The sequence below is a fragment of the Candoia aspera genome, chromosome 7 (genome assembly GCF_035149785.1).
Source record: "Candoia aspera isolate rCanAsp1 chromosome 7, rCanAsp1.hap2, whole genome shotgun sequence".
In the NCBI taxonomy this organism is placed as follows: domain Eukaryota; kingdom Metazoa; phylum Chordata; class Lepidosauria; order Squamata; family Boidae; genus Candoia; species Candoia aspera.
The window spans coordinates 79,275,375-79,296,359 of NC_086159.1; the positions used below are offsets into that span (position 1 = coordinate 79,275,375).

Sequence of the window (20,985 nt, forward strand, 5' to 3'; positions counted from 1 at the left end):
TTGACTCTATTTTTTTGGTCCGCCAAGTACAGTTCTTTCCTTACTCAGATGCAAATTATTTTCTTACTGTGTAAAAAGTCAAGACTCCCTTGAGGCAAACTCAACTTTTGCTGATTTCATGGCTACAGTATATCCATGTTGTTCTCTTGGCTACTTGATGGCAGTGGCTTCCATTGCTGCCTTCTGGATTTTGTTCAACTTCTCAGTCTAATCTAAAGCCCTGGGATTTTCTGGTAGTCTCCCATTCAAGTACTAACCAACTAACCCTGAATGCTAGGAGCTTCAAGACAGGGATTTTTGTCAGTCCTCTCTGGAAATCTTGGGGTTTGAAAGTCAAATGGAAGAAGGAATTCTTCACTCCCCAAAGTGGTTGTTTCTGTCCATCTTTCAGCAGCATCTGAAGAAAATGAACAGTGCCATCTAAAAGGGAATTAGTTTCATTCCTTTTTAGATAAGACATCTCCTTTTACTTGTAGAAGTATTTCATGACAACATCTAATTAAGGATTAAATACATGCATCAAGGTCATATTTTAGGGGATATCTCAGTTTAAAGTGCTGAGAAACAGGGATGTATATTGGCTCTTCTGTTTTCAGCTTTTATATTTAGCTGAAATCCTAAATGATATGCTTTTCATTTAGGCTGATCTCAAAAACCTTAAACTGGGTTGGTCCTATTCCCTATTGGATGCAAAACTACTAAGCTGGACTGGGAGGTTGTGGGGAAAAATCCCAGAAGGAGGCCATGAGAAATGACTTCCATATAGTTGCCTGGGCAGGTTTCTGCAAGCACCAGCTGAGCTCAATTGGAGGGTGCCTTTGATCTTGGCTGATCTTGGAAAACTAAGCAGGGTCAGGTTTCATTAGTGCTTAACTGGGAAACCGCAAAGAAATCCCAGGGCTTAGACGAGATAGGGAGATTAAAAAGCCAGCCTCAGGAAAATGCCATGGCCACGATTACCCTGGTTATTAAGCAAATTACGAGACCATATCCAGGAATAGAACTGAGCTTGGAGATTATGACTGTGAGAGAGAAATACGATGCCAGTATTTTTCTAATGAATTGTAGACAAAAAATGAAAATATCTCTTTGGTGAATATCCAGATGATTTCAGCATTGTAAATACAAATATTTAAACTACAAGTTTATCGCTAGTTTTAAAACGCCCTGTCTGGTTTATTTTTGTCTTCTGTCCTTTTAGATACGGATCTTACCTGGTGTGGAAAGAGTTAGGAGGTTTCAATGAGAAGTCCTTTGCTCTGCTTGGACTGTATGTGGGGCAGTTAGCCTTAAACTGGTCATGGACTCCTGTCTTTTTTGGACAACACAGAATAGGACTGGTAAGTGTAGGAATATATGCGCAGTGTGCATGTTGTTGGCTCAGGAGCCTTGAGCTTTAAGATTTATTTTTTTCAGGATTTTTTCCCCATAACAATTTATGTGCCACAATAACTACTGTTTATTGCAGAGGGTGGGCAAACTGAGTTTTACTTTTCTAAATAAATAAATTAACCTTCTGGCCTATCACTCTAAATATACCATCAAATGCTACTAATAATGCTGATATATCCAATAAAGGCTTTCTGTCTGCCATAGAGGAGCAGCTGTGGCAAACCTGACTTTTAAAATAACTTGTTTTGTCTGCCATGACTAAAGCTTTAGGCTTCCCACAAGTTACAGTCTGTAAACTAGGTGCTTTCAATATTCATGTACTATAATATACAGGTAGGATTTTTAAAGATTTTCTTGTGCAGTTTTTCTTAGGGAAAAAAGAAATAGAACACCTGAACTAGGGATTTTTGCTGAAAAAATATGCAATGAATGGCACCTTTTGAAACAGGCTGCTTGTCATGTTCATCGTTCCAATGGTTTGAATACATCGTAACGTTTCACATGTCACTCTCCTGTTCCGTGTCTGTCATTTGCGGGGAGGGGAATTTCAGCCGTGCCAGGCTGTAATCTCCTTGCTGTTCTGCAGGAATGTATGTTTGGGTTATGACATGTCTTCAAGGTTACTTTCCCAGGCCGATGTGTGACGGTTGCCAACACCTGGGAGGGGGTGGTTGCTATGGTGGGGCGAGGGGCGGGATTGGGTTTGAAGCGAGGGTATTTAGTTTGTATTTGGCGCGTGCTTTTGCTCATTCTCAGCTTTCTTCGTACTTTGCATACTATTCATTCAATAAATTAGTTTTCTCTAGTAACTACTGATGAGACTCCTTTTATTGGAATAGGCAATCATTACATAAAGCTGAGAATCATAATGAAATTTTCCGCTAGCCCCCATCCAAGCCTTTGGTGAAGGGGAGAGCTAGCGATGACTTTAACAATGGATGGAGGAATCGGGGCCCAACAGCGCTCCAGCGGGGACGGCGTGGCGGAGGCTCGGTCGGGGCTAGCTCATGCCACCTGGAGACCCCAATACCCCACGTTTCTGGAGGTGGAATTCGCTGATCGGCGGGTCAGGCCGCAACGGGCAGAGTCGCGGGGGAGCGACCTCAGCGCGGTGGCCGGTAGCGATGTTCCGGAGTCGGGGATGGGTTTGGAGGTGGAGAGCGGCGCCCCGGTGTGGTCCCCGGAGTGGCTGGCATCCTTGATGGCCCGGGCTGGGACGCGGCGTGGCTGCATGGTTCCGGCGAAGGAGGGCGGCACATCGGCATTTTCGTTGGAGTGGTGGGTGTTCCTGCTGACCGAAGCCGAGCTGCGGTGCGAGCGCTCAGAGGCGCAGCGGGACTGGATGAGGAACTTCCTGTGGCTGGAGATGGCACTGCTCCACGGGATGCAAGCGCGGCGGGAGAGAGCCATCGTTCCTGCCTGCGTCAGCGCCAAGAAGGGTGCGGCCTCGAGGGGCCTGGGCTGCGTGGAGAGCGGCGGCGGCCGGGCGGGATGCAGCAGAGAGGCCGAGATGAGACAGCCCGCCTTGGGGCCCGAGGAAGAAGGCGACGCATTCATCGCACTGAGGGCGGAGGAGGTGGACCCACAGAGCGAGGCTGGCGATCAGCGAGAAATCCTGGATTTCGGGCGAGATAGGGATGGGTTTCAGGGCTTTGTTTGCTGGAAGCATGTCCCTCCAGACTGAGTGGAGGGGCGGGGCTCTGTGGTTTGCTTTAGCATTCTCATGCTGTTTAGCCTTTTGCATTTATATGCTGTTTAACCACTGTAACCTGTTCCTTGCGTTTTGTCATGATCGCAATGTTCAATGCTAATATCTGCATCGCTAATATTTTCATGCCAATGCTTAGATCTTGTGTAGAGATGAATGGGAGCGTTTCACATGTGGATTCTTTGATGCGTGTCTTCCTATGTATAGGTGCTGATGCGTGTCCCACACTGTAAAATCACTTCGCCCGTCTTTATTCTGCCTGGCCGCATGAACTTGCTGCTTAGTTTAGTTTCTTTAAGGGGGGCGATATGTCATGTTCATCGTTCCAATGGTTTGAATACATCGTAACGTTTCACATGTCACTCTCCTGTTCCGTGTCTGTCATTTGCGGGGAGGGGAATTTCAGCCGTGCCAGGCTGTAATCTCCTTGCTGTTCTGCAGGAATGTATGTTTGGGTTATGACATGTCTTCAAGGTTACTTTCCCAGGCCGATGTGTGACGGTTGCCAACACCTGGGAGGGGGTGGTTGCTATGGTGGGGCGAGGGGCGGGATTGGGTTTGAAGCGAGGGTATTTAGTTTGTATTTGGCGCGTGCTTTTGCTCATTCTCAGCTTTCTTCGTACTTTGCATACTATTCATTCAATAAATTAGTTTTCTCTAGTAACTACTGATGAGACTCCTTTTATTGGAATAGGCAATCATTACACTGCTTTGATAAATTAACCCTGGGGACAACCTAGGGAGGTTGCTGGCCTTTAGGGTTGGTAATAGCTCCTCTTGAGGACTGTAAGGGGAAGAGCGATCACGAAGTGCTGTCAGCCAGGCACGTACACGGACTCTCCATATTCAGAGGGCTACTATTTGCACAATCAAATTAACCAGATCTTTCAGTTAGAAATAGCAACCATTTAATTCATCACTGGTAGAAATACAACGTTTAGTGCCCCATTTTGGGAAGGGTGTTTAGTGCCTGGGGTGTTCTTTCGTTCTCCAGGATGATCCCAGAAAGATCTCCTTCTGGAGGTGGCAATGGCTGTATTTGCAACAGCCTTCTGGAAGTCACTTAAAACCAAATTATTGCAGAAGCCATTTATTTGTTGTACATTATAATTGTTGTTAACCACCAAGAGTCACAAGATGTGGTGATGTATACATTTCATAAAATACATAAACAGATGAATTTTCACAGAAGAAACTTTTCTTTGCCCTCACTGAATTTGCATTTGGGGCCAAGACTGACTTACAATCTTACTGCTTCCTTTTCCCTCCTCCTGAATGTCCCTGTTCCCCAGGCATGATAAAATCTTTTGCTCAACTGCTCCTGTAACAGAGAGGGAAAGATAAGGTAGGGTTTTCTTCCATCAAAAACTCCTTCATGGAAGCCCCCGTTTGCCAGAAGTTTCTAAAACTGTTTACTGGTTTCTCTTGGTCCTGGTCCAGATGTGGTGCTGCTTCAAGCAGACAGGGCAAATCTGATCTGAAGTGGTTGGTGGGCTTAATCAGATTCCCATGAACCATTTGCAGACAAACACAGTTCTCAGTTATTACTGTAAAATCCAAACTATAGCGCATTTTCCTCGGTTTTGTACAACTCCTTTAACTGTCCAACATTCTTGGAGATATCACTGGTCCCTTTCCTAAACTTCTGGAGAACTTTATCTAAATTGCTTCCACCCTGTTGATGAGGAATTAGCTCAGCAAATGAGAGATCCCTCCAGTGCAACTTGGTTGGGAGAAACTTATTATTTAAAATATTTGCCACTTATCATGCCAGACACCTCCAAGTGCTACAAGTTCAACATATTTTAATAAATATTAAAGCTAGAGCTATGCAGAACATTCAGAAGAGGTCCTTTACAAAGCATCTCTCTTTGAAGCATTAAAGCAGCCACATCCTTTGCAAGGCTCAGGCAGCTGCTTTAAAAGTATCCCTGGTTGTTTGCAAGTTCATGCAGAGGCAGCAGTCCTGCTGGGCCTGCCAGTGAAGGAAGCGATGGGCATGCAGAACTGTGCAATCAGTACAGATTTTGAAGCAGTTGCACAAGTCCTGTAAAAGACATAGTGTCATGTTCACTGATTCAATGTAGTTTATATGTTGTAATGTTTCACATGCCATGGCGCTGATGCGCGTTTCTGTTTGGGAGGGAGCTACTGTGAGACCTTGTACCAAGCTCTGTATGTGAAATCAGTACAATGGAATGTGTTTGGTTTATGTTATCTATTCAAGGCCTTTTCCTGCAGACCATCAGAGACCGTTAGGAGCACCTGGGTTTGTGGACTTGAGAAGATTCTACGGGGGGAGGGATTTCATTTGCACCGAGGGTTTTTAGTTTGAATTTGGCGCGCTTTCATCATTCTCAGCTTTCTCTGTGATCCTGCATACTATTCTTTAACAAATCAGATATCTTTGAATTCCTACTCATGAGTCTGATGGTGTTTTAGAATAGGCAACCATTACATAAAGCTGAGAAAGCCCCCAAAGTTGTACTGTTAGCTCCTACCAAGATCAGTCTCTTGTGAGGGAAAATAGTTAACGATGGCTGAGTCAAAATCCACGACCGGGAGACTTGAGGCTAACTTGATGCCCGAGTCGACGGTCAAGAGCGGAGAACTGAATTTCACCACAGAACCTTCAGAATCCCGAGACTTGTCAAGGGATGAGTCGAATTCCAATCCTGATTCAGAGGAATCTAACAACGGGGAAGAGCCAAAGCAACCGGCACCCAGCGAATTGCTTGCAGAGTTGATCACCTTGGATGAAGTGGGGGAACCCCAACCAGGGACATCGGGGACGTCCTGGAAGTATCGGTTCCCGTTAACCCCAGACAAAGAATCTACTACAGTGTCAACTGAGAGGAAACCGGGCACGTGAAGGAGAGGGGACTCTCGAACCCGAGAGACCAAGAGTGGTGGAAGCCAAAATAGAATCAATGGAGTACATGTTGAAAAACCTGTCTTTGTCACTGGAGGGGCAGGGAAGACCCGGAGGAGATCCCAGCTTCCCGCAACCATACCCCATCCTCCCATCCAGACTGCCGGCGGAGCGGGGCCGGAGACAGCTCCGGGATGAATCTCCACCCTGCAGAGCCTGGCCATCAGTATCCCCACCCCGTAAAGGGAAAGGTACTGTAACCTGGGGCCAAACCATTGAAGTGCCTGCTGGTTCCACTCCAACCGGAGGCGGAGTGAGAGACCTTTCTGTCAAATTTGATGGGGATCCAACAAAGTTATCTTTCTTTTTAACTAATGCTAAAAGTTATATGAGGCAGTTTGGGGCATGCTTCCCTTCTGAAGAGGCTAAAATAACTGTCATGGCCACCAAGTTGAAGGGTCGAGTGGCTGACTGGTATGTTCAATTACCTGACTCCCCTGCACTTGATTATTTCGATGATTTCATGTGGGTGTTAAAGCTGCATTTTGAAGATCCTCTGGCCAAGGCAAGAGCTAAGAAGGTGCTGAAGGATCTTACCCAGGGCCAAATGTCAGTAGCTGATTACGCCCTAGAGTTTAAAGCTCTGGCTGGGAAAATCACTGACTGGTCTGAGTCAACTCTAATAGAGCGTTTTAAAGAGGGACTCAACTGGGACGTCCTGCGTTGGGCATTGTGTAGAGACGACCCTGAGTCGTTGTACAACTGGATCTGTCTGGCAGGAAAGGCTGAGCATGCTCAGCATACCATCATGCAAACTAGAAAATCTGAAAAACCACCCGCCACCATGAGAGGACCCCGACGTGCTGCGACTGCTGCCCGGCCAAGCTATAGAGCCTGGGATGAGGAGAGAGATCGGCGCTACGCGAGGGGTCAGTGTCTCCGATGAGGAAAGGAGGGCCATTGAGCAGCTGATTGCCCAAAAGCCAAGGCTGGAGATCGAGCGGGGAAGCTGCTGGCCAAATCGCCCCCCCCCCCCCACAGCGAATGACAGCAGCCAAAGGGACAGCCAACGCTGAAGAAGTAATCTACTTCTCGGGAGAGGCTGAAGACGACTCTAAGGAGCTGGCCGGAAACGCCAGCCACCTGCCATGAAGGGCGCCAGCGGGCAGGTGGAAGAGGATGGGTGTGAAGATGCTATGGTGAGTGCTTACTGTCCCACTTTAGCAGTAAAAGTGAAATTGGGTTCCCGCACAAAAACTACAGAGGTATGGGCTTTAGTTGACTCTGTGTGTTCCAGGTGTTTAATTCACCCCGATCTGGTTGCTGCTTTGGAACTGCCTAGTTTCCCCCTCCAGCATCCTTTGATCTTCACACAGTTGGATGGTTCAATGGCGGGGGGGGCAGCAACCCATTTCACTGGAACTGTCGCAATGCAAATGGGCAGCCACCGTGAGACTTTAAAATTCGTTGTAGCACCTGTTGGCAATCCCTTGGTAATCCTTGGTAATACAAAGTCCTCCCTTTTGGGTTGGCAGGGGTGCCCGGAGTCTTCATGCAATTGATTAATGAAGTATTACATGATCATTTGTTTAAAGGGGTTCTGGTTTATTTAGATGGTGTTCTTATTTACATTGAAACCGAGGAGGAACATGAATGCCTCCTCAGACAGGTGTTACGCAAACTTAGAGATGCCAGACTCTATGCCAAACTTTCCAAATGTGAGTTTCACAATACCCAACTTGACTATCTGGGGTATCGAGTGTCTGACCGGGGTATAGAAATGGACCCTGCAAAAATTCTGGCGATTCTTTGTTGGGAACGTCCCCGCACCCAGAGGCAATTACAAAGTTTCCTAGGGTTCAGTAATTTCTATTGGCAATTTATCCAGGAGTTCGCTGAGATTGCTCTGCCTCTCACTGTTTTACTCCGTACCAAGGGCTTGGGGGAGATGCGCAAAGTGAAAAACCCTGGGGCAGTGCTGCACTGGACGCCTGAATGCCAGGCAGCATTTGAGAAACTAAAAACCCTTTTCACTGCTGAGCCTCTTCTACAGCACCCTGATCCTGAGCACCCCTTTGTGGTCCAAGTTGATGCTTCTGACTCCTCTACTGGGGCTATTTTGTTACAAAGGGATTCAGAAAATCGCTTAAAACCCTGCGCTTATCTATCCAGGAAATTTTCTGAAACAGAACGCCATTGGCATGTTTGGGAAAAGGAGGCGTTTGCTGTAAAAGCAGCTTTAGAAACCTGGCGCCATCTCCTTCCAAGCGCTAAATGCCCTTTTGAGTTTTGGACCGATCACAGGAATTTGGAAGCCATCCGCACCCCACGACGTCTCAGCCCTAAACAGATTCACTGGGCTCAGTTTTTCAGTCGCTTTGACTTCCAGTTTAAATTTATTCTGGGAAAGAAAAACTTTCTGGCTGATGCTTTGTCACGTTTACCTCAGGACCTTGACCAGGTGGCAGATGTGGTTGGGACTGTTCTCACTGAACCACAACTGGGCTTGGTTGCTGTCACTCGGAGCCAGACCCGTGCGCAGGCAACCCCGCCCCCAGCACAGTCTGGGAAGCAGAAAATGCAAGTTCCTTGTCAGTTATAGAAGGACTTTCTCCAGGCACTGAAATCTGACACTTGGTTGCTAGCTAATAGAGACAATGTTTCTTTTGAAAACGGTCTGGCGTGGGTGGCCTTTATGTGCCTGAAACTTTAAGAGCTGATGTTTTGCAGCGTTCCCATGATGATAAACCTGCTGGACATTTTGGTTTTGTCAAAACCTTGCATTTGGTTCGCCGTCAATTTTGGTGGCCAACCTTAAGACGTGATGTAAAAGACTATGTTGCTTCCTGTCTTGTTTGTGCCATGTCAAAACGAAGAGGGGGGAAACCACAGGGGCTTCTACAGCCAGTGGCCAGCCCACCCCGCCCCTGGGACGAGATTTCTATGGATTTCATTGTGGACCTACCTCCCAGTCAGAAGAAAACTGTCATTTGGGTTGTAAAGGATTTTTTTCTCTAAACAAGCTCATTTCATTCCATGTGCATCCATCCTGTCAGCCCCACAATTAGCGTACCTATTTCTCCACATCTACCGCCTCCACGGTAGCCCCTCCTGTTTAATTTCTGACCGCGGCACACAAGTTTACTTCCCAATTTTGGAAATCATTTTTAAAATTGATTGGCACTAAACAAGCACTGTCCACATCGTCTCATCCACAGACTGACGGTTCTACTGAGATTTTAAATGCCACTCTTGAACAGTTTCTTAGAGCATACATTAACTACCATCAGGACGATTGGGTGGAGTTGTTTCCTTTTGCTGAAGTTGCTTACAACAATGCTGTGCATCAAAGTACCGAACAAACCCCTTTTCGCGTGGTTTCTGGTCACGACTTTGTTCCCATCCCTGAACTGCCACAGCCCCCTTCTCAAAAATGTTCTGTGTCTGACTGGGCTGTTAAACTGTCTGATTCTTGGCCAGTAATTCAACAAGCTTTGGCTGATGCCCAGGCTGCTTACAAGTCTCAAGCTGATAAGCATCATTCTTTACAGGTGTATCTATCTACTAAATTTATCAAATCACCTCAACCCTCTAAAAAACTTGCTCCCAAATTCATTGGTCCTTTTCCTGTTGTTCATCTTGTCAGTCCAGTTACTGTTAAATTGGAACTGTCTCACAATTCGAAACACACCGTTTTCGATTGCAGCTTGCTTAAGCCTGTGCACCACTCACCGCGTTGGCACCCTCAACCTCCTCCTCCTGCTCCAATTATGATTGACGGCCAACAACACTTTGAAGTCAAGGACATCGTTGATTCTCGCAAGCTTTGAGGCACCCTGCAGTATCTGGTCCGATGGAAACACTTTCCTCATCCTGAATGGGTGTCTGCCCACCATGTTAACGCTCCTAATCAGTTAACCGTTTCCACCTTGCTTATCCTTTGGAGCCTGCTGCTTAATGTATTCATTTTGGGGGGGCAGTATGTCATGTTCACTGTTTCAGTGTGCACTGTACATCGTAATGTTTCACATGCCATGGTGCTGATGCGCGTTTCTGTTTGGGAGGGAGCTGCTGTGAGACCTTGTACCAAGCTCTGTATGTGAAATCAGTACAATGGAATGTGTTTGGTTTATGTTATCTATTCAAGGCCTTTTCCTGCAGACCATCAGAGACCGTTAGGAGCACCTGGGTTTGTGGACTTGAGAAGATTCTACGGGGGGAGGGATTTCATTTGCACCGAGGGTTTTTAGTTTGAATTTGGCGCGCTTTCATCATTCTCAGCTTTCTCTGTGATCCTGCATACTATTCTTTAACAAATCAGATATCTTTGAATTCCTACTCATGAGTCTGATGGTGTTTTAGAATAGGCAACCATTACATAAAGCTGAGAAAGCCCCCAAAGTTGTACTGTTAGCTCCTACCAAGATCAGTCTCTTGTGAGGGAAAATAGTTAACGATGGCTGAGTCAAAATCCACGACCGGGAGACTTGAGGCTAACTTGATGCCCGAGTCGACGGTCAAGAGCGGAGAACTGAATTTCACCACAGAACCTTCAGAATCCCGAGACTTGTCAAGGGATGAGTCGAATTCCAATCCTGATTCAGAGGAATCTAACAACGGGGAAGAGCCAAAGCAACCGGCACCCAGCGAATTGCTTGCAGAGTTGATCACCTTGGATGAAGTGGGGGAACCCCAACCAGGGACATCGGGGACGTCCTGGAAGTATCGGTTCCCGTTAACCCCAGACAAAGAATCTACTACAGTGTCAACTGAGAGGAAACCGGGCACGTGAAGGAGAGGGGACTCTCGAACCCGAGAGACCAAGAGTGGTGGAAGCCAAAATAGAATCAATGGAGTACATGTTGAAAAACCTGTCTTTGTCACTGGAGGGGCAGGGAAGACCCGGAGGAGATCCCAGCTTCCCGCAACCATACCCCATCCTCCCATCCAGACTGCCGGCGGAGCGGGGCCGGAGACAGCTCCGGGATGAATCTCCACCCTGCAGAGCCTGGCCATCAGTATCCCCACCCCGTAAAGGGAAAGGTACTGTAACCTGGGGCCAAACCATTGAAGTGCCTGCTGGTTCCACTCCAACCGGAGGCGGAGTGAGAGACCTTTCTGTCAAATTTGATGGGGATCCAACAAAGTTATCTTTCTTTTTAACTAATGCTAAAAGTTATATGAGGCAGTTTGGGGCATGCTTCCCTTCTGAAGAGGCTAAAATAACTGTCATGGCCACCAAGTTGAAGGGTCGAGTGGCTGACTGGTATGTTCAATTACCTGACTCCCCTGCACTTGATTATTTCGATGATTTCATGTGGGTGTTAAAGCTGCATTTTGAAGATCCTCTGGCCAAGGCAAGAGCTAAGAAGGTGCTGAAGGATCTTACCCAGGGCCAAATGTCAGTAGCTGATTACGCCCTAGAGTTTAAAGCTCTGGCTGGGAAAATCACTGACTGGTCTGAGTCAACTCTAATAGAGCGTTTTAAAGAGGGACTCAACTGGGACGTCCTGCGTTGGGCATTGTGTAGAGACGACCCTGAGTCGTTGTACAACTGGATCTGTCTGGCAGGAAAGGCTGAGCATGCTCAGCATACCATCATGCAAACTAGAAAATCTGAAAAACCACCCGCCACCATGAGAGGACCCCGACGTGCTGCGACTGCTGCCCGGCCAAGCTATAGAGCCTGGGATGAGGAGAGAGATCGGCGCTACGCGAGGGGTCAGTGTCTCCGATGAGGAAAGGAGGGCCATTGAGCAGCTGATTGCCCAAAAGCCAAGGCTGGAGATCGAGCGGGGAAGCTGCTGGCCAAATCGCCCCCCCCCCCACAGCGAATGACAGCAGCCAAAGGGACAGCCAACGCTGAAGAAGTAATCTACTTCTCGGGAGAGGCTGAAGACGACTCTAAGGAGCTGGCCGGAAACGCCAGCCACCTGCCATGAAGGGCGCCAGCGGGCAGGTGGAAGAGGATGGGTGTGAAGATGCTATGGTGAGTGCTTACTGTCCCACTTTAGCAGTAAAAGTGAAATTGGGTTCCCGCACAAAAACTACAGAGGTATGGGCTTTAGTTGACTCTGTGTGTTCCAGGTGTTTAATTCACCCCGATCTGGTTGCTGCTTTGGAACTGCCTAGTTTCCCCCTCCAGCATCCTTTGATCTTCACACAGTTGGATGGTTCAATGGCGGGGGGGGCAGCAACCCATTTCACTGGAACTGTCGCAATGCAAATGGGCAGCCACCGTGAGACTTTAAAATTCGTTGTAGCACCTGTTGGCAATCCCTTGGTAATCCTTGGTAATACAAAGTCCTCCCTTTTGGGTTGGCAGGGGTGCCCGGAGTCTTCATGCAATTGATTAATGAAGTATTACATGATCATTTGTTTAAAGGGGTTCTGGTTTATTTAGATGGTGTTCTTATTTACATTGAAACCGAGGAGGAACATGAATGCCTCCTCAGACAGGTGTTACGCAAACTTAGAGATGCCAGACTCTATGCCAAACTTTCCAAATGTGAGTTTCACAATACCCAACTTGACTATCTGGGGTATCGAGTGTCTGACCGGGGTATAGAAATGGACCCTGCAAAAATTCTGGCGATTCTTTGTTGGGAACGTCCCCGCACCCAGAGGCAATTACAAAGTTTCCTAGGGTTCAGTAATTTCTATTGGCAATTTATCCAGGAGTTCGCTGAGATTGCTCTGCCTCTCACTGTTTTACTCCGTACCAAGGGCTTGGGGGAGATGCGCAAAGTGAAAAACCCTGGGGCAGTGCTGCACTGGACGCCTGAATGCCAGGCAGCATTTGAGAAACTAAAAACCCTTTTCACTGCTGAGCCTCTTCTACAGCACCCTGATCCTGAGCACCCCTTTGTGGTCCAAGTTGATGCTTCTGACTCCTCTACTGGGGCTATTTTGTTACAAAGGGATTCAGAAAATCGCTTAAAACCCTGCGCTTATCTATCCAGGAAATTTTCTGAAACAGAACGCCATTGGCATGTTTGGGAAAAGGAGGCGTTTGCTGTAAAAGCAGCTTTAGAAACCTGGCGCCATCTCCTTCCAAGCGCTAAATGCCCTTTTGAGTTTTGGACCGATCACAGGAATTTGGAAGCCATCCGCACCCCACGACGTCTCAGCCCTAAACAGATTCACTGGGCTCAGTTTTTCAGTCGCTTTGACTTCCAGTTTAAATTTATTCTGGGAAAGAAAAACTTTCTGGCTGATGCTTTGTCACGTTTACCTCAGGACCTTGACCAGGTGGCAGATGTGGTTGGGACTGTTCTCACTGAACCACAACTGGGCTTGGTTGCTGTCACTCGGAGCCAGACCCGTGCGCAGGCAACCCCGCCCCCAGCACAGTCTGGGAAGCAGAAAATGCAAGTTCCTTGTCAGTTATAGAAGGACTTTCTCCAGGCACTGAAATCTGACACTTGGTTGCTAGCTAATAGAGACAATGTTTCTTTTGAAAACGGTCTGGCGTGGGTGGCCTTTATGTGCCTGAAACTTTAAGAGCTGATGTTTTGCAGCGTTCCCATGATGATAAACCTGCTGGACATTTTGGTTTTGTCAAAACCTTGCATTTGGTTCGCCGTCAATTTTGGTGGCCAACCTTAAGACGTGATGTAAAAGACTATGTTGCTTCCTGTCTTGTTTGTGCCATGTCAAAACGAAGAGGGGGGAAACCACAGGGGCTTCTACAGCCAGTGGCCAGCCCACCCCGCCCCTGGGACGAGATTTCTATGGATTTCATTGTGGACCTACCTCCCAGTCAGAAGAAAACTGTCATTTGGGTTGTAAAGGATTTTTTTCTCTAAACAAGCTCATTTCATTCCATGTGCATCCATCCTGTCAGCCCCACAATTAGCGTACCTATTTCTCCACATCTACCGCCTCCACGGTAGCCCCTCCTGTTTAATTTCTGACCGCGGCACACAAGTTTACTTCCCAATTTTGGAAATCATTTTTAAAATTGATTGGCACTAAACAAGCACTGTCCACATCGTCTCATCCACAGACTGACGGTTCTACTGAGATTTTAAATGCCACTCTTGAACAGTTTCTTAGAGCATACATTAACTACCATCAGGACGATTGGGTGGAGTTGTTTCCTTTTGCTGAAGTTGCTTACAACAATGCTGTGCATCAAAGTACCGAACAAACCCCTTTTCGCGTGGTTTCTGGTCACGACTTTGTTCCCATCCCTGAACTGCCACAGCCCCCTTCTCAAAAATGTTCTGTGTCTGACTGGGCTGTTAAACTGTCTGATTCTTGGCCAGTAATTCAACAAGCTTTGGCTGATGCCCAGGCTGCTTACAAGTCTCAAGCTGATAAGCATCATTCTTTACAGGTGTATCTATCTACTAAATTTATCAAATCACCTCAACCCTCTAAAAAACTTGCTCCCAAATTCATTGGTCCTTTTCCTGTTGTTCATCTTGTCAGTCCAGTTACTGTTAAATTGGAACTGTCTCACAATTCGAAACACACCGTTTTCGATTGCAGCTTGCTTAAGCCTGTGCACCACTCACCGCGTTGGCACCCTCAACCTCCTCCTCCTGCTCCAATTATGATTGACGGCCAACAACACTTTGAAGTCAAGGACATCGTTGATTCTCGCAAGCTTTGAGGCACCCTGCAGTATCTGGTCCGATGGAAACACTTTCCTCATCCTGAATGGGTGTCTGCCCACCATGTTAACGCTCCTAATCAGTTAACCGTTTCCACCTTGCTTATCCTTTGGAGCCTGCTGCTTAATGTATTCATTTTGGGGGGGCAGTATGTCATGTTCACTGTTTCAGTGTGCACTGTACATCGTAATGTTTCACATGCCATGGTGCTGATGCGCGTTTCTGTTTGGGAGGGAGCTGCTGTGAGACCTTGTACCAAGCTCTGTATGTGAAATCAGTACAATGGAATGTGTTTGGGTTATCTTCTCTGCTCAAGGACTTTTCCTGCAGACCATCAGAAACCGTTAGGAGCACCTGGGATTGTGAACTTGAGAAGATTCTACGGGGGGAGGGATTTCATTTGCACCAAGGGTTTTTAGTTTGAATTTGGTGCGCTTTCATCATTCTCAGCTTTCTCTGTGATCCTGCATACTATTCTTTAACAAATCAGATATCTTTGAATTCCTACTCATGAGTCTGATGGTGTTTTAGAATAGGCAACTATTACACATAGCCATTTTAATGTGACTCCCAAAGCACTTTTTCCAAATGCACAGATTGATTAAAACAGTAGGCATGAGAGTGCGTGCCTGAAATGTACTAAGGCTTGTGAGGGTGTACAAGTCACTTCTGAGGGAGGGGGAGTTTGTAATCCAGCAGATGAGATATTGCTTTGGTACAAGCAGGGCATCTGCTGGCTCCAGGATCCCAGCAACTCTCCCCCCAATGCAAAAGACAGCCCCTCTTCAATTCTTTGGCAGGCTTTGGTTGCTTCTAGGTGGGCTTTCCACCAAGCAACCAATAGCTTGCTGCAGAAGCTTTCTCTTGCTTCACACATTTTTTGTGGACTGTTTATCCCACTTTCCCCAGGAGCTCAAAGCAGCATGCCTAGCACTGCCTCTTTTGTTCTTTCCCCCCTCCACTCCCCCACCCACTGTGATTGGGTTGAGAGGGGAAGAGTGAGTAGCCCAAAGCCACCCAGGGAGCCTCTCTGGGACCAGCCCAAGCCCCCATGTAATGATTGCCCAGCCCAAATACTCAGACTCACAAGAGGTTGCTAAATGAAATCTGATTTATTAGGGAACTTAGGACAAATACAGAGAAAGCTGAGAATGAGCAAAAGTGCGCCAAATACAAACTTAAAACCCTCGGTGCAAACGTACCCCGCCTCCCTGCTAACCGCCCCGCCCGTCCCAGGTGCTGGCAATCATCCGAACTGCTAGCCTGAGAAAGTAACCTTGAACATGGCAGATAACCCAAACACATTCCAAAAGCAGAGCCAAGAGATAAATACTCCCATCCTCCCGTGAAAGATGAAACACGCATCCAGCTAATGACATGCGAAACGTTACGATGTATCAAAGACATTGAAACGGCGAACATGACACCCCAACTCTTGCGTCCCACCGGCCCTTACTTGAATTGCCTGCTGTCTCGTCTCTCATTGTCACTGCTGTATTCCATGCATTGGCTGAGCCTGAGTGATAGGACAATGCCGCCTGCTAGAAAAGGATGGTGATGTAACACTGTTCTCTCTGCTCTTGAATTCAGGAGTAAACACATCTTTATTTTTCTGTTTCAGGGGCTAGTTGTTATACTACTCATTACAGGAGCAGCAACAGCTACAACGGTGGCTTGGTATCACGTGAACAAAACAGCAGCATGTTTGATGTATCCGTACATAGGCTGGCTAGCATTTGCCTCCCTGCTCAATTATTGCATCTGGAAGGATAATCGTGATAAGAAACGCTACGGGTAGATTTAAAAAATAAATACAATTGCAGTTTAACTGTAAATAACTGCAGTTACAATTCCAATTCTACTACCCTGTTGCTGTCTCAGTAGATCATCTAAACAGAGATTCATGAAATAAAGTGAAACTGAGCAATTAAACTGTTACTGGAAATGTGTCTGTAATCAAGCTGATGTTAAGTCCACAAAGGCTTTTATACCAGCAGATGTCGTCCACTGCGCTTTGGAGGTGCTCCTTCCCCTTGGGACTGCCTTGCAAATGCAAGTCCAACTGCCCCTTGCTACCTTATTGTAAACCGGTTCATAGCTAGATTTAAGGACCCTGCGCATGAGGGAAGCGGAAGAAGGTGGAGGTAGCCGAGAGGTGCATGGCCAGGAATCAGGGAGGTCACAGGAGGGTCCTTGGAAGAACTACAGGCTATGCCGAGTCCAGCTTGATGGCTCTGACTGCTGACGCACAGGTGTTGCAGCAATGAAACTTGCCTGTGGAAGCTGTCTCTCCTGGTCATCAGACTGCACACTATGGCTAAAGAGCTCACCACAACATTTTAAAAGGGTCAAGTATTGCTCGTCTGTCACAGCAACCCAGGGGGGTCTGCAGTGGGGGGGGGGTCAAAAAGTAGCCACAGCCTTGTGATCAAAGCCCCATCTTGTGTTTTACATGTTGCTATGTAAAAAGAGCAGTGCTCTGATGGCATGGCTGTGGCCACCATCTGGACTTTTTTAAACTCCTGCCCTGCGGACCCCCTGCAGCAGCCTGTAGTAGCCAATTAGATCTTGCAGCTTTAGCATTCCCTGCCTTGCTTCGAGAAATCAGTCAAGATCTAAGACTGAGCAAAACAAAATGAAATAACGTGCTACAGGAATTTAAAATGAAATTTGGGGAAGTCTGGGCCTGAAAGTGGCTCCAAGCCAGTGTTCCAGTGGGATGGAGAGCTTCAGGGAATGTCTCTGTTCACACATCCTAGTCCAGGCTTGTGCTTTCAGTACTGTACACACCATTGGCATCTTTTCCCCATTTGTTTATTTAATAAAACTACAAAAAATGTAAGAAAAAAATACATAAACAGTCTATGCCATAAGGAGGCCTCATCTTTGGCAAAAAGCTCAGCCCTCCTTATTGGTACCTGAGCAACCCAAGAAGATGCTGATGTTCAAATATTACTATCTTAGAGCAGAGGGAGAATAATTTAAAAAAAAATCTAATAATTATCTGTGGATGTCATGGTCAGGCTGCATTTTTCCAGGGATGCTTTAATAAATCAATTGCTGTTTTTGCACACTTAGTTCTGAAGAGAGTTGCAAAATAATCATCTGAAAGTATAATTTGTCCATCTTCCCCAGAACCACAAAAGCTCACTCTGCTGTGGTTTTTATTGTTTGGAACATTGCCCGTAGCACGAGGCAGTGGAGTCTGCTTGAAATGTTGAACCAAAGAGTGCGGTCCTTTTTTCATCTCAGAAAATATGTAGCGGGTATTAGCAAGAAAAGATTTCATTTTAAACAGCATGCAGGGGATAGTGGAATGGTTCAGACAGTAGAACTCTTTTGTGCCCTGTCACGCTAGGAAGCCATTTGACAACACTTAGATCGATCATATGACGTTGGCATTGGAGAAGAGAGCCAAGTGACAGAATGATAGTTCTTCTGGTAGACCATGTCCAGTGTTAGTTCTGTTCAGCACAGTCCTTAAAGCAATTTAATTGCTTGCATGGCTGTACTTGTTTGGGTTTAACTCTTTGGTGGAGAGTGAGGCTGCCTATATCAGTTGTCCTTCCTAATCTTAATTTTTCTCCCGAGTAATGTTTCCTTTGGCAAAATAAACAGATGGGAGTTAGTGCCAATGTTTTGCGTTACTATAAAAACTGTTAGCTTATCTGCATAACTCTGCATGAAAGTTCCAAAGGCTGTTTTTTAAAAGTCCACCTTTGTATTTATAGAGGTTAAATATTCAAAAATGGAAATTATAGTTTGTGTAGTTAATAGACATTGTCTAGCAGCAAAGTCTGTTGTAAAGTCCTTTGGCAAATGACTTGCTCTTCCCTCATCAGAGATATATTAACAGTAGGGGAGGCTAATAGAGGCAGGAATTCAATCAAATGATTTGATTTCTCATGCAAAGTAGAGGACAGCGCTAATAGTTTTTGTTTTTCAATTTCTGTTTCCAAATCCCAGTTAATTCCAGTTAATATATTGTAACCATTAGAGGTAGGGTTGGAGCAGAGTCCCTCTTCTAACTGCCCAGGGGGAGATGGGTGGTGGCAAAATTTGAAAAATAAATAAATAAAATTTATTTTGTTGTTATTTTTACGCGCAGTTTTCTTGTGTATCATGTAGTCGTCAATTTTTGGCTGCCTGGTAGGTTTAGGTAGAGCCTGTGGGCCTGGACTTGTCTTGTCATGCTGCTTCTCCATTGCTTCAGTGTTCGCAAACTGTATCTAAAGGCTTTATGATATTTTAGGGACTTGGTGTTTAGATTTAAAATCTCTCAGAGAATGTGATTATAAATAAAACAAAATCAAAATTAAAATGTGTAGCTAGGCTATTTATAAAAACAGATAAAACAAATAAAATGGCACAAGGAGCTCAGCAGGAAAGCTTCTGCTCCACTGCCACCTCAGCAATGCCCCCTTATATTGAGCTCACCATTGCCCAGTTTATATGAAACCCCAGAGCTACCATGGAGAAAAAGATTACAGATGAGGATCTGCAAGCAAGGCTGACTTACTCCTTTGGAACAGAACCAGGAGGATGAAATGCAGAAGATGCTTGAGAACCATAAACAGACCCTACTGGTAACATGCACTGCAGCTGAACTTCTGGTCGGCCTAGTGGTGACAGCTTCTTGGTGTGGGTGTGTATGCTAAGAGAAGCATAACAAAGGAACTAGTCTTGAGAATGATCCAGCAACTTTTCTTCCTTGGCAAATCCAACGAAATATTAAGGGTATTCAGAGCTCTAACCTGGGATGGATGGCTCAAGTGATGACTCTTGGAGCATGAGGAGGAGGACCAGGTGAACACTAAAAAAATGACCCAAAAGAAGTAGATGCAATAAAAACCTTTTCAGTTTCTGAAAGCTGGTTTCCCATCATGAAACTCCCTTTTTTCTGGACAACTCATTGGACATAACTGACATCATACCTAATGGAAGACCTAAGTCAATCTATAGTAATTTGGCTATACTTACTACTCAAGAGAGAGGCAATGCATGCAATTTGGACTTAGCTGATACCGACAGCCCTTGCAAAACATGCTGCCAAATTCTGGCATCTAGCTGTAGGACTGAAAAGTCATCCCCCTCACCTAGAGTCCAATATCTCAGCAATAACTTGGGAAATATATTTTCAAGCATTATATGGAAGGGAGAACTTTCCAGATGTTGAGATGAGCCTGGACTGGAGTGGCCTGCATCAAATTAATTAGGCAGTCAAAACTCGGAAACACTTCAGGTGTGGACTTAATCCCCCTGACCTGATACAAACCTGTTCTGACTGGTGGGCTCCTGTGCTGGTTTTACTACATTAATAAAATGGTCTCTACCATGTCTATTCTTTCTAGAAAGAAAGATGTCCCAGCCAATTACTACCCAGTGAGATATGAACAGTGGGATCCAGTGATCTATGTTATATACCTCTGTTAGAAATATTTAGATTAGAATGGGTGTTGCTGAGAAACAAGACACTTTTAGAGTTACAAGACAACAACCTGAGGTTTGGATGGCATGGATACTTATGGTAAAGTTAATGTTAAAATTAATGTGGATTTTAAAAATTGTTTTATTAGACATACCATATTGTGAATATGGAATAGATATAAAACCAGGCTGTGCCTGAAAACACTTCTATGGATCTCAGCCCAAGAAGCATTTTACAGAAGAGAAACAACAGGCAAAGATGAATGGTTAACATACCAGTAATTATTGGAAAATCATTAAGGGGAATAAAAAATTAAATCAAGAGAGCAACTAATGGCAGAAAGATATAGTTGTCAATGGTTTTCCCATTTACAGTTACCACAAAGATTTAAAATGGATAAAAAGACATGGTATGAAGCCAAGTAAGAAAGAATTTGAAGTACAATTGTGTACCGATGATCATGTAATTGCTAAAATGTATAAATTTTTGTTGAAATTTGAAACAGAGGAAGAACAGGTTAAAGAATGGACTAAGAATTTTGGTTATAATATGCAGATGGATCAATGGGAAAATATGTGGTTAAAAGGGCTGAAATTTACATTGTGTTATGACCTTAAAAGATAATTTTTATAAAATGATGTATCATTGGTACATGACACCAGAGAAATTATCTAGAACGTATAAAGGCATTTCAAATGTGTGTTGGAAATGTGAACAACATGAAGGGACATTCTATCATGCTTGGTGGATATGTAAAAAAGCTAAAAAAATTTGGATTCAAATATATACATTGATACAAAGGATTTTAAAGATTAATATTCAATTGAAGCCTTTTAGGATTGATGGATAAACAGAAAAGAGGCATGGAAGATTATTTCAAAATATGATTACTGTGGTGAGACTATTGTATGCACAAAGATGGAAAGATTCAGCATTACCCACCGTGGAGGAACGGTTGGTGAAA

General features: G+C 45.4%; 1 protein-coding gene across 1 annotated transcript in view; it reads left to right on the top strand.

Moving 5' to 3' along the window:
• The window catches only part of TSPO (translocator protein), a 479,738-nt gene that overhangs the window by 804 nt on the left and 457,949 nt on the right, over positions 1-20,985 (top strand). The window contains exons 2-3 of the mRNA XM_063308271.1: positions 1,202-1,340; positions 16,215-16,595. Of these exons, the coding sequence (XP_063164341.1) occupies positions 1,202-1,340; positions 16,215-16,391 (316 nt within the window). The 3' untranslated portion in view covers positions 16,392-16,595. The remainder of the gene's footprint in view (positions 1-1,201; positions 1,341-16,214; positions 16,596-20,985) is intronic.